Source organism: Alosa alosa, chromosome 6, assembly GCF_017589495.1.
Source record: "Alosa alosa isolate M-15738 ecotype Scorff River chromosome 6, AALO_Geno_1.1, whole genome shotgun sequence".
In the NCBI taxonomy this organism is placed as follows: Eukaryota; Metazoa; Chordata; class Actinopteri; order Clupeiformes; family Clupeidae; genus Alosa; species Alosa alosa.
The window spans coordinates 2,908,449-2,921,833 of record NC_063194.1 but is presented as its reverse complement, the minus strand read 5'-3'; the positions used below and the strand labels follow the sequence as shown (position 1 = coordinate 2,921,833).

General features: G+C 43.7%; 1 protein-coding gene across 8 annotated transcripts in view; it reads right to left on the bottom strand.

Moving 5' to 3' along the window:
- Positions 1 to 136: 136 nt before the first annotated feature.
- pbx4 (pre-B-cell leukemia transcription factor 4) overlaps positions 137 to 13,385 on the bottom strand; it is a 35,343-nt gene continuing 22,094 nt past the window's right edge. For 4 of the 8 annotated variants that reach the window (XM_048245298.1, XM_048245296.1, XM_048245301.1 and 1 more), the window contains 7 exons: positions 10,353 to 10,597; positions 9,576 to 9,766; positions 9,156 to 9,291; positions 8,683 to 8,839; positions 7,214 to 7,317; positions 5,399 to 5,485; positions 137 to 4,277 (listed from right to left, as the gene is read on the bottom strand). In XM_048245298.1, the coding sequence (XP_048101255.1) occupies positions 4,185 to 4,277; positions 5,399 to 5,485; positions 7,214 to 7,317; positions 8,683 to 8,839; positions 9,156 to 9,291; positions 9,576 to 9,766; positions 10,353 to 10,597 (1,013 nt within the window). In that variant the 3' untranslated portion in view covers positions 137 to 4,184. The remainder of the gene's footprint in view (positions 4,278 to 5,398; positions 5,486 to 7,213; positions 7,318 to 8,682; positions 8,840 to 9,155; positions 9,292 to 9,575; positions 9,767 to 10,352; positions 10,598 to 13,385) is intronic. The other 4 variants (XM_048245300.1, XM_048245302.1, XM_048245303.1 and 1 more) reach the window with 2 other exon arrangements.

The following is a 13,385-nucleotide window of genomic DNA, read 5'->3' as shown; positions in this document are numbered from 1 at the left end:
GTCATGAGTCATTGTGTCAATAATACAACCACCAATGTGCTACGTAGTTGGTATTCGTTTACAAAATAAGTACACTATTCAGTGAAGATTTGAAGTATTCCCAGGCCTCTGGGGGCAACATAGAAACAGTGCAAGGTTCTTTATACATTTTTTATTTTTTTTGTAAGTCACAATAGCATAGTTGTAGTGACTAAAGGTCATTGTTCCCATTAAAACAAGCAAATAAACATCCCCAAAATAAACACCCCAAAATGATAAAAAGCACACTAGATTATTTTATTAGTTTTTTGTATTTCTAATAAGGAACACTACAATTTTCTCATATTTTTCTCTTACTAGAACAGTTCTAAAGTTGAGGTATAAAAGGATTTTACAGACTGACCAGTCTGAAAACAGAGGGATTTATATACAAGAGAAAATGGAGAGAGAGAGGTAGAGAAGAAAAAGAATGGGGTGAAGAAAGAAGAATGAAAGAAGGGAGACACTAAGAGTCTAATAAAACAAAGTGTATAAAAACGCTATCAATGCAGTTCTGATTTGGTGCAGGGGAAGCCACTTGAACAGTGCAGAGACTGAGATGCTTTTTAAGGTGAGGAGTAGCAGGATGTCAGTGAACACAAGCTCAGTGACTGTGGAACAGGCATCAGTTTTAAAAGAAGAACACTGTATCCACTTAAGCTAGACCCCAAACTATGAAGAAGCACAACACTTAAGACAAAAAAAGAAAATTCACGATGTTAAAACGTGACTGATCAAACCTCAGTGTCCAATTTAGAGAAAGGTTACAAGTCAGAATTCAAAAATGAAAGCTACACTCTGTCTGACCTGTACAAGTTAATTCATCAGCTACATTCTACGGTGAATGAGTGCAGTTTTGGATTTCTGCTTGTGGAGAAAGTATTGCTACAGTGCACATTTGTGGTAGTTTTATTTAAAAAAAAGAGCCTAATCTATGTGTGTAGGAAGTGTTTCTCACTGCACCAAACGCAAACTCAGTTTTCCACAAAAAAACACACTAAATAAGCAACATAATCACTCCAAAATCCACAGTCAAACTTAAATTCTAAGCTGTTAAAATATTTTTTTTTTTTTTAAAAAGAATAAAAGATTGTTGCTCTACCACATATGCAGAGTAAAGGCAAAAACAAACCAGGCAACTCAAAAAAAGAAAAGAACAGAATCTTTATATAAAAAGATATATGTTGAAACATTCCACAATCTGTACAGTGACACCCACAGACGACTGGTAGAAAACAAAAGAAAATGATAATTTTGGTGTAGTAACAGCAAGACTTGTAAAAGACAGCCATATGAAACGCTTTTAAGTAACAGTAAGGAACAGAGGACATCAAAATCTGGCTAATACCTTGAAAAGCTTGTCAGAGTTTGGTCATCCATGAACAAAACTCTAATTTACATTTCAGTGTCCTTTGCGTCATTTGTAGAATTTGTCATTCATATATCAAAACACTCTGGTTCTACTATGACTTTTCTTAACAAGTTAACAAAAAAAAAAAAAGTTAAGAGAAAATAAAAATGTGGAATTTGTGTTTCTGTATAGGCTCTAGTCTTGAATCATCACGCACCCAGTACTGCTCTTTTTTGGTTCATATTCAAAGGAGAGAAAAAGCCCTTGTTTGAGTGGCCTAGATAACAGACAAAGAGTGGAGTTCCCGCCATGGGGTCAGCTGTTAGGACTAGAGTGACAGCGAGCCTTCTCGTGGAATGGATGCTGTCATTGCACACACGATACAATCGACTCAAAGCACAGGGGTGAGTGATCAAACGACCTTTCCTACACCTCTATTTCCCAGACCACCCACAACAAAAAAAACATCCCACCCACCTTTACACCAAGAGCAACGTAAGGTAAGATCAGACACACACACGCACACACACGCACAACTGTGTACACACACACACACAACCGTGTACGTACACACACACACACAGTCAAACAAACACATACACTGATGCAAAACTGACAAACCTCCTCGCCTCCCCAGCTGTATCTCTGACTGACAGACGCACCACAGTTTTGTCATCATAATTTACATATCTGAAAACATTTTTGGTTTGGAACAATACAGGTAACGACTGCTTATCGGTCATCTGTGGCCTCCTGCATGTTGGGAAGGGGGGTGGGGTGGGGGGTCAGATGCAGCTACCTGTTTGGGAACCCTAAACAGAAACCATTCGATGAAATAACAGGAACAGAAAACACCAGCCAGCAGGACTTAAGAGTCAGTACAGTGTGTGTGCATGATGAGTTTTTTTTTTTTTCCTTTTTGGTCTGTCATTAGTACCCTCTCAAAAATGTGTTACAACCTCTTCTCCAGAAGTGTTTTTTTTTTTTAAGAAAAGAAGAAAAAAAAAAGCTAAGTTAACGGTGAACTAATGGAGATGAGTAGGTCCGATGAACACCACAAAAAACACAGACGTTTACATGCATGGAAGACAATTACACATTGCATTCTTCTGGTCTTAACCCATTCCCTATTCAAATCTCCCACGTACGTCTCCCCTACCCTTAAGATTTTCTCAACTCTACAATGTAGTTCTTTTTTTGTATTTGGTAGCTGGGGCATTATTATGAAAACAACAAAAAAACAAAAAAACATTACACTACATTTATTTTTGAAAACAAAATAAAAAAATCCAAGAATTACAAAACAGTACTGAACAGAAGTGACCACGGTGGCTGCAGAGTGTGTATGTGTGTGTGTGTGTGCGCGCATGTGTTTGTATTTGTGTGTGTGTGAGTGTGAAAATGAGAGAAATACATTTCCATAGAAAGCCTATACATTCTCCTCTCCCAACCTCCTGCACAGTACTTTCCTGTCTTTTCGGCCTGTGAGCGCCACGTCTGACACACGTTCTGCTGCAACCACCAGCACTCCCTTATGTTTTCTTTTTGAGCAAAAGCATCCTATGCCCTGACCTGTGTGTCCTATGGAAGAGGTCCAATAGCTGGAAAAAATACTTGTGCTTAACACATTTTCATTGTCAGCTGTTGTAAACGTCATGTGTGTGTGTGTGTGCATGTGTGTGTGTGTGTGTGTGTGTGTATGTGTGTCCATTTACAAGCATCGAGAGGTTTGATAAAAGTACTTTAAACAACCTTATTACAATACTAAAAGGTTCTCTTCACTTACATAATAACAGTGCTACGTTGAGCTTTTCTCTTTTTTTCTCTTTTGAAACTCTGTTAAAAAGGAACTGACTTGCAACAAGCAGAACAGGATGTCGGGAGAACTTGCGTGGGTGGTCAGTTCGAGGGTGTCTGTGGTTGTTGGTCTGTGAGGAAAAACAGAAGGAGGTGACCACTGTTGGACAGCACTTTGGTACAAGCGTGGCGGTTATTATGGTGGTGTCTGTGGGACCCAGGGGAGCGAGGTGTCCACTGTGATTGGAGGGAGCTTCCGACTCCTCCCCGAGGCTGAAGGGCATCTCTGACTCAGCCGCCTGCTGGTTTCACCCTCACAAACTAATGCAGAAGTCCACGAAGAAGAAGTCCACAAAGGGTGATGCCTTGTTTGAATGTGTGTGTGTGGTGTGTATGTGTGTATATGTGTGTGTGTGTGTGTAAGAGTGAGTGAGTGAGTGTGTGTGTGTGTGCATGGATGATGAGTGAGTCAGATAATCTCAGGCCAGTGGACCCCACTGTGGTCGTGGGTGGGAGACCCGACCATCACTTTACGCCACGCTGCATTGCGTTGCACGTGGCTTTCTGGCTCACAACTAGAGGCCTCTCTGTATGTTCTCTCTCTCTCTCTCTCTCTCTCTCTCTCTCCACTGTATGTGGAGGAGTGTTGTTGTGGTCCAGCAGTGTGAGTTGTGCCCTCTGTGATGAAGGCAGTCCTGTCCTTTTGCGCTTTGTTGCTCTGCTGTGTTCCTCTGGAGCGAGCGTTGAGTGTTTGTGTGCTTTTCCCCATCATGCCCGGCCCGGTGGGATGGTCCAGATGGCTTATGGGTAGTGTAGTGTCAATCTTGAGGTTGGGGGGTTGAGGTGAGGTGAGGGCATAGGAGGTGGAGTGGGGGTTGGAGCAGGGCAGATGGCAGTGGTTTGGGGGCAGAGTGGAAGAAACCACCAGGAGAGTGGAAAGGGTTGAGAAATAACAGGGGAAGTCAGGTGCACGTGTCAGCGGGTGTCTGTGTGAGAGTGTGGAAGAAAAGCATGTGTCTTAATTGGAGGTGTCTGAATGGATGCTGCCAGGGGCCCCAGGTGGAGAGGTGATGGAGGAGGGGTTGGTGGTGTCCTGCCAGCTGTTGTTAGCCTGGGAAGGGAAAAAAGAGGACATTTAACACCAACTAAAACGTCCAACATACTCGACGCACCCGACCAGTAGCGCGACAATGTGACGTCACAGAAGCGCTGTAACCATTTATACTCGCGTGTGGTGGTCGCGACACTAGTTGCAATATTCTCCTGAACAGAGGTGTCGCTGTTGTGAAAAGACAAACGCTAACTACGTTACACAGCAGAAGAAGCTGCAGTTAGAAACACTAGTAGCTAGCCTCTGTGATGGTACTTCAGACTTTGGTTGCTACTATTCACAACTACCATCATTATCATCTAGTTTCCAAGGTGTGTGCACAGGTAGGTAGGTAGATAGATAGATAGATAGATAGATAGATAGATAGATAGATACTTTAGTCATCCCGAGGGAAATTTTAATCATTTAAACAGTTTAGTTAGCTGGCTAGCTAGCTAGCAGCTGGCTGAGTTTGTGTAATTTCCTGAAGTGGAAAGAGATTTTGCTCAGGCCTTTGTCCTTTGTTTGAAAATGAATCGTTTCTATTCTTTCCTCTTAATTCCATGTGTTGCAACTCTCACTGGTAACTTTGTTAACTTATCCAGCAAACTATTAAAAATTCACGACTGTAACAAAACACTGCAACTCTCGCTTGCCCTCGAACTAGTCCATCTTCCTGTTTTCCGCCTTTGTCGCTTCGTCTAAAAAAAAAAAAAATGAGCGCTACCTCGCGCTACCTGGCTTAAATCCTGGCGCGCCAGCAAGATCTACGTCATTTTGACGTCACATTGTCGCGCTACCGGTCGGGTGCGTCGAGTATGTAGAAGCCCTAAGGCACTAGAAAGACGTGGTTAGAGGATTATCACTTTAGTAACTCACAGGAAATCATTTATAAATCAAACCACTACCACTAAATAATAAGTTACCAATGAAATGACTAAGTGGGTCTAGCATCTTCCTCTATACTGTCCTTATTTCTCCTCGGTGAAGCATTTGTTTGACTCTTGGAAGTATGGAGCTACAAATAGGTGTGCAATGTTTGTCTACTAATAGAATAAATATGAAGATTAAGAAGGAAAGAGCGTGTGGGTGTCAGCGTGAATATGTGCAAATTTGTGTTGGACGTCTGTGTGTGTACTTACGTCCAGGCTGTGTGGGGTAAAAAGGCCACTTCCTGACAGCTCCTCATAGCCGGCCGTCAGGTGTGTAGCACGGTGCAGGGTATCCACCTGCCAGGCAATAAGGAACAGCATTACTCAGTGTCTAACAGCATCAAAGAAAACAACATTTATTTGCACAAATTCCCTGAACAGGTTAAAACAGACCTGACCAGAGGCCATGACTGACCAACTGCGTTTTTTTGGACACACATTAGACAACACCAGACAAAATCCATCTGAAATATAGAGGTCACGTGCAAGATTTGTACACACACACCATGTTTGAGGACTGTGAAAAAGTCTCATATCCTGTTTGCCTTTTTTTAATGCCACACTTTCAACGAACTGACAAGTGCAACGTAACTGAAACTACAGAGGTGACTTACTGTCTGGGTGCTGGAATGTGGTTTGTTAAAAAAAAAAAAAAAAAAAAAAAAAAAAAGGACCTTGCCCGTTTTAACCAGTTCTCTTTTTTTGTTCAAATGCAATCCTACTTTTGCCTCTGTGAGGTCTACCCGCTCTCATAACGCCACTTCACAGCTGCTTGTAATTTTCACTGACGGACGCTGCCAAGGAGGAGAGAGTGAGACCCTTACGCCTGAAACATCCCAACGTTGACCATTTATCTGTGTTACAACTGCTGGGGGGTCCACATCCATGTTTCGCACTCTAAACAAATTATTGCTCTGCTGTCACCGAGTAATCCATCTAATTTAAAGGTGAACCATTTGACACACACAGAAAGAGAGAGAGAGTGAGAGAGAGAGAAAGAAAGAAAGAAAGAAAGAAAGAAAGAAAGAAAGAAAGAAAGAAAGAAAGAGAGAGAGAGAGAGAGAGAGAGAGAGAGAGAGAGAGAGAGAGAGAGAGAGAGAGAAATCCTCTCCCCTCTGTCTAGACTTGGCAGTGGCGTTGAAGGCACCATAAATCTCGTCTGGGTCTCAATAGAGGCTTGAGCTTCATCCCATTCTCCGTCTCCCAGCAGGGGCAGATTAAATGCTTAAGGGGCTGCGGAGTTCAATGCTCTGCTTCGCCTTGCGCAGATCGCTGCCTGGCGTCTCCTCAGTGACGAAACGATAAAAAACCCATTTCTTTACGGCAGAGCGGCACTTTTGTCAGCCTTGTCAGCGTTTTTAAGAGAGCTGTCCATCCAAATCAAGGCCTGTATTTCACATTTCGCCAGAGAGAGGTTGGTTTCCACGGCCCTGGTGGTTGTCCCTCAGAAAATGAGCGACACACATTTGTCTGTCCGGCTACAATGCACAGTGAGTTCAACCCAACCCAGTATGTCAAATAAATCCACTTAAGGGTGATAAAAATAACATGTTTTGTGTATAACCGCGCTCATTCTACTCATACACTGTATCCACAGCATTAGGGCACAAGGACAACCAGGAGAGAGGGGCCTTTGGGTGAGATGGAGAAGATAAGGATCAAAAATGAAAAACAAACAAAGTAAATAAATGATAAAGATGGGGTCTCACGATCACAAACAGCACTGATCCAATGGGAAGTCTACGACACATCTGTGGGTGCTTCCAGCAGGCTACAGACACTAAACTGGGGATCTGTCAGAACTACAGGGAGTTGTGAATGGGGGTGGGGCATGGGGCATCGAGGGGTCTGGATATTTCTAATGATGCAAGACTGAGGGCGAATGGTACAGGCAGAGGCTGGTGACTACGAAACTGCCAGGGAGATACAGGGACAACGTAGGGGTTTGGGGACTGGAAGGAGCAGGGTGGGGTGGGGGGGGGGGGGGGTCGATGCAGGCTAACTGGGGACATCCTCAGCGCCTACCTGCTGCTGGAGAGAGGGGGTGACGGCAAGGCCCTCCCCGTTGAGTGAGCGCAGGCCGAGGTAGGCGTCTCCTGCGTGAGAGAGGCTGTACGAGCCCGACGATCCTGCAGGTGATACACGCAGCCCGTCAGGCAAGCCGCTCTGGGCCCAGTGAGGGGGGGGGGGGGGGGGGGAGAGTGGCATGGGGGTTACACACGCCACTGTGTAAGACGTCTGCTACTGTGTATGACACTCCCTACCATAGGGCAACCCAGTTACATTTGACTTTCAGGTCTGGGAGGTTATGTCAAGACTTTCTGTCTGCATGAATTAACATTAGTTTCTACAAACAAAAATAAAAAATAGGAAATACAAGGGAGCTCTAACAAGGGAGTCCTGAAGTCGTGACACTTCTGTTAACTCGGCCATATCTCTGGCTCCATGTTAGATCTAGTGTCTCAGCAGGGAACTTTATCCCCCTGATTCGATGACAGGACTAAGGAAATGAAATGTCGGATTACGTCCGATAAGAAACCAGTCATGACACGGCATGGTCTTCCACGCAGAGGAGAGATATGATGTTAATACTGAAGTCACCTACCTTTGCCTGTTTGCATCCTGAGCAAGTAGGGCTAGATTTCACTATCTACATGTGCATATCAGTAAGTGTGTTTGGTATTCTCTTGTGTAGACAAAGGCTTAAGAGACAAACAAAAGGTTGGGTGTTGGACTTACAGAAAATTAGATAGTGTTGCTACAATAAAAAGATGAAAGAACAAATAACATTTAACCTAATAACTGTGAGTTGTGTAAAACATTTTGTTTTGACTCTAAAGACAATCGAGCATATACTTCCTGTTAGCTCACCACCTTTGAAAGAGCAAGCTTTCTGGGTAAACACAACACTAACGGTACTCTTTGAGACAATATCAGTAACCTTAAAATAATCCATGCATGGCAGTTGGCTATGTACCTCAGAAATGACTGTCACTACATGTTGCCACATATCAGAATTCAGAACCATCACACATAGCAACGCAATGTTTCGTTCTGTGCCGCCAGGCTTTTGGAAGTGTCTTGCAGTGAGTACATCATAAATACAAAACGCTTTTCAGATACACTACTTGTGAATGCAAAAGCAAAAACAAAAAACTGATAACTCTGTGTCAAAAAACACACAGGCACACACACACACACACGCAAAAGTTGTAAAAAATGGACACAGTTAGGACATGGGGGGGGGGGGGACAGATGGGTGAGTGTTGGTCAAACCTGTACTGATGTGTGAGTGTAACAAAGTGACACTAGCATGAGTGCATACAATGAGTTTGTAGCTTAGACGCATGCAAGTACCAATACAATGGAGCTGCCGCTACTCTACACACTAGGCCAGTGTCTCATGCATGTGGTCCTAGCTACATGAGTGGGTGGGAGCAGGGGGGTTGTGTGTCTGCGCTAGAGGCTGAGGGGGGAGGTGGAGCAGACAGTACCTGAGTTGGGCGTCGCCGGAGAGTTAGCCTGGCTAGCTTGCGCTGACACATTGGCAGCGTCCACTGCCGTTTTTACCGCGTACAGGTTCGCTTCCTCCTGGAACTTACCAATGTTCTTCTTGTACCGAATTCTCTTGTTGCCAAACCAATTAGAGACCTGCAGAAAAAAGGAGGACGAGGACATGAAGATATTTAAACACTCCCGTTCTACATCTCGGCGTGTTTCAGTAGTAGCTTTTATTTGAAGCGACTCACAGTGCAGCAAAACATTTCTGCAGTGTTTTGGGCTCCCAGGGATTTGCTCCCGTGACCCTGGGCGTAGCTAGCCCCTTGCTCTAGAAGCACCGTTATTGGAGTGGCACTGCAGTCCAGGATAGCACACGTGAGCCAGGTAGTGCTGAGCACAAACAGCCCTGTGATCTTAACGCTTAGAGGCTGACACAGTGGCAGCAACAGCAGCAGGGACTTCTGACCTGAGAGACAGTGATCCCGCACTTCTTGGCCAGCTCCTCCTTGGCTTCCTCGCTGGGGTAAGGGTTGGACAGGTGTGAGTAGAAGTACTCGTTCAGCACCTCCGTTGCCTGTTTGTTGAAGTTGCGCCTCTTACGTCTGGGGAGAGAGAAAAATGAACAGATATGGGGACATATATAAACATTTGAGACAAACATAAGAGGGAATCCAGAGGAATCTGATAAAAAAAAATATATTGAAAAGAAAAACAGATAAAAGTACAGAAATGAACACAACTGTCAAAAATAGCCAATTCCACACAAATCTTGAGGATTACAAACAGAAAGAAAGAAATGCGGTATCCTCCTATGGTTTTTTTTATTAAGACTGCATCTCTCACTACACATTTCCATTTTAACAACCACAACAACATCATGGCTCACCTGGCGTCCAGGAAGCGTGAGCGCAGGATCATGACGGCCTCACAGGTGCTCTGCTTGAGCTGCATCTGGATGGAGCTGAACTTGCGGTGGATGATGCTCACCATGCGCTCAATCTCTTTGGGGGAGATGGGCCGCGTGCGGGACTGCTCCCGCAGCAGGTTCATCACGTGGTTGGTGAACTCGCTGCATGCCTGGGGAACACAAGAGAAGGGGGTGACCATGTTACAGAGAAGCGCTTACGGTCTAGCCTGTCCACTTTACAGTAATCTAAGTAGTGTCTCCACGCAGCTATTACAGGCAGTCATGGTCAAATTGGATGGGGAGAAACTCATAAATCTATATATGGTGGACAGAGATTTAAAAAGACACAGTGTATTAGGAACCTCCTCCAGAAACTGATCATTTAGTCATTTAGACATTTTACAGTCAAGCTTCTAGGACTTGGATGATGTCAAGTACAGAATTGATTTAACTGCATACATGAATTTTACACTTGCAGTGCAGAAAAGTACTGGCAATTTATGCTACAATAATAAACACCAGCTGAAACCCTACTATTGAAACTGTACTATGCACAAAACAGCAGCAGATCCCATACCATGTTTGAATCCCTGTCCTAACATGCCCTGGGTGTCTTATCTTTTCAACTTATCTTATTACAATACCAGAACACAGAGTACAAATATCACTTGTGGACCTGTGTTACTTGTTAACAACAATGGCAGATATCACATAGTGATTCCCTTCCCTCCTGTCCTGACGCGTGCAGTGCCTTACCTGTTCATACTTCTCCAGCTCGGAGTGGTAGATCTGGCGGATCTGGGCCAGCTTGGCTCTGTAGTCCGAGTGCTCGATGCTGCCATCATTAGGGGATCCTCCTGCCGCAGCTGCAGCGGCGGCCGCGGCCGCCGACCCGCCACCCTTCTCCGGGCCCGACACGCCCTCGGCCAGCAGCATGTTGTCCAGACGCATGATCTGGGGATCCGGGGGGTCCTCCTCCTGCACGCCGCGGATACTGAGAACTGTAGGAGAGACAGAAAAAAACAACAGGCACTGAGTGTCACACTTTTTAAAGCTTTCTGCACCCCAATGTATACTGCCCACTTGTGGCAGCGCTGTAAAAAAGCCGTATGCAGAAACTCAATGTGGCATATAATGATGGCATAAGGCTGCTGCTTAAAGTGCCACAATGGAGCAGTGCAAGCTGAAGGTTTGTAAGTGTTGGTGTATCCACCTGCCCTGCTGTACTCAGGAATCTCATGTTCAGATGTATGTGTAGACTAACTGAGTCATTCAACAGCATAATTGCAAAACTAGTGAACCCTGCAATGAATATGGTTAGGTTCACTTCTAGACTGTGGAACCATTGGCCTTAATGAGTATGGTTAGGTTCACTTCTAGACTGTGGAACCATTGGCCTTTCAGTTTATATGCTAATATCTGAACACTCTTTTTGTGTATTGTAGAACTCTGACTGTTGTTGTCATTTTATTGTATGTGTTTTTTTATCTGTCTTTTTACTATGTTTTGTATTGTGATATGGACCGCTCTCTGTGTCCTGAATAAAGAATGAATTGAATTGATTGAATTGTCAGAGAAAGAGTGTAGATGGATGCACTGTGGCTATTGCTATGACTACATCTGTTTACACTTCATTATGATACACAACATGACATGGGTCAGGGAAGGAGAATATGCAAAGCATTGAATACAGCAGCTGACTGTGCATTGTATTCTGCTACTGACGTGTTGTACTTTGGACAGTCAAATCCGTTTTTTCAGAAGACAATTACACCAGCTAAGCATGCCAAACACCCCCTCCGCCACAATAGTTTCTAGGAGAGGTGCATTGAGGTAAGTGCTCCTTTCAACCAGCAGGGGTCAGCAGAGCCCCTCAGCAGAGCAGGCAGCCAGCAGAGTAATGCATGAGGCATGAGTCAACTAATAGGAGTGCATGTGCTGTCACTACGAGCAAGACCAGCCATAAGTACCGCCTACAGCCACCACACTCTACCACTGTATTAAAGCAAGACCTCTGTCAGCTCCTGGCCAGGCACTCATCTCTCTCTCTTCTGCACTCACTCCCTCACACACACACACAGATGTGCCTTACAGTATAGTATCTGCATGACGGAATATAGCACACACACACTGGTCAACATGTGAACCACTAGACCAGTGTTTCTCAAACCTTTTCAGACCAAGGTACCTATAAAAAGGTTCATGGACCACCAAACTCCCTAAATATCTAGGGGGAAAAAACAATAAGCCTACTTCAACTGTATATTACACAATACTCACAGAACCATTTTCATCATGTCTGCACCTTGCTTGTTGTGACAAAGGATTCATTTGATTTTCTAACGCCGTCTTGACCGTTTGATGCCATCATAGTTACGTTACTAGTAAACTAATCGTATTCTACATTGTCTTTCAAAGGTAACGCTGATCTTTTTTGACGCAAAAAGTGTTTTGTGTCACAACACTGTCAGGACTTTTACACAAACAATTAAATTAGGCTACTGTTGGATTTACATACGACTTGATTCAATATTGCACACAACTCATCAATGTGACTCACAACTTTGCTCTGGAGTCGTGCTTAGGGAAGCTTAAGAAACGCTGATTTAAAACAAGATATTTTAGGGTCCCACATCTGTGCGCGGACCACTGGGGATAGCTTGCAGACCACACTTTCAGAAAGACTACTCTAAACCATTTCTTCTATGGGGAGTTAAATCTCACTCATGACAGGGCCCCAGATTAACTTTTTGCACTGGTTGCACTGGTGCGCCTAACTTTTTTTCTTAGGTGCACCAGCACAAAAGTTAGGTGCACCCAAATTTTCAACCACATCGCATTTAACACCGCAGCAGGTTCACTTTTTTCCTTAATTACTGTCCTATATAGGTTGTCCTATGACTTATGATTTACAATTCTACAAGAAAAGTAACTTAATGAAGTGTTGGTGCTTTAAGTGCTCCACTGAGCTGAAATTTAAACTTAAAACATCTCAAGATGAATTATATAAAAATAACAGTGAGTAAATTAACAGTGCACGTCTTTTAAGGGCTTCAAACTGCACATCTCATGGCTCAATGTCTTACATACTATCCTTCATGATCTTTAAGCCTTGGCTAAACCAGCTCGCCAGGCTAGCATCTTCCATAGAAATATGTATTTGAGCACAATTTAAAGAGATGTTCCAAGTAGCCTGGGGGATTTTTTTGTGATTTTGCAATGATGATTGCAATAATCATTTGACAGCCCCACAATGCAATTTACTTTTTAATTTTAGTATTTTTAAATTTTCAATAAAGAACATCACTATGGTTAATGCAGTAATGAAATGGTAGGCCTATTATTATAGGCTATTGCAATGACTTGCCATGCTCGATCTAAATGTGTCCATTCAATTCACCGTACACAATGACCACAGTTATACATGCAGGGAATATTCGGGCTTTAAATGTAGCAGCGATATTCGGTTTGCGCCAAATACCGGATTAAATTGATTGATGCCATCAGAATGAGTTTACACAACTTCGCCACGCCAAAAACGAATATTGCTGTTGAAAACCGGTTACTCCCTGCATGTAACTGCGGTCAATGAGGCACTCCTTTTCGGCGATATCTGTATCTCTGTCGTTCGGGAAGGCCTTGTATGCATTGTTTGCAATTTTAAGACGTCTTTTCATCTGCAATGACTCCTATAAATTTGGTGCAAGTGGCATTCCTGTACGTCGGGTTTACGTTCAAACTATTTTTCTGGTAAATAATTATTTCGGACTGAACTTGGTGAAGGGAAGT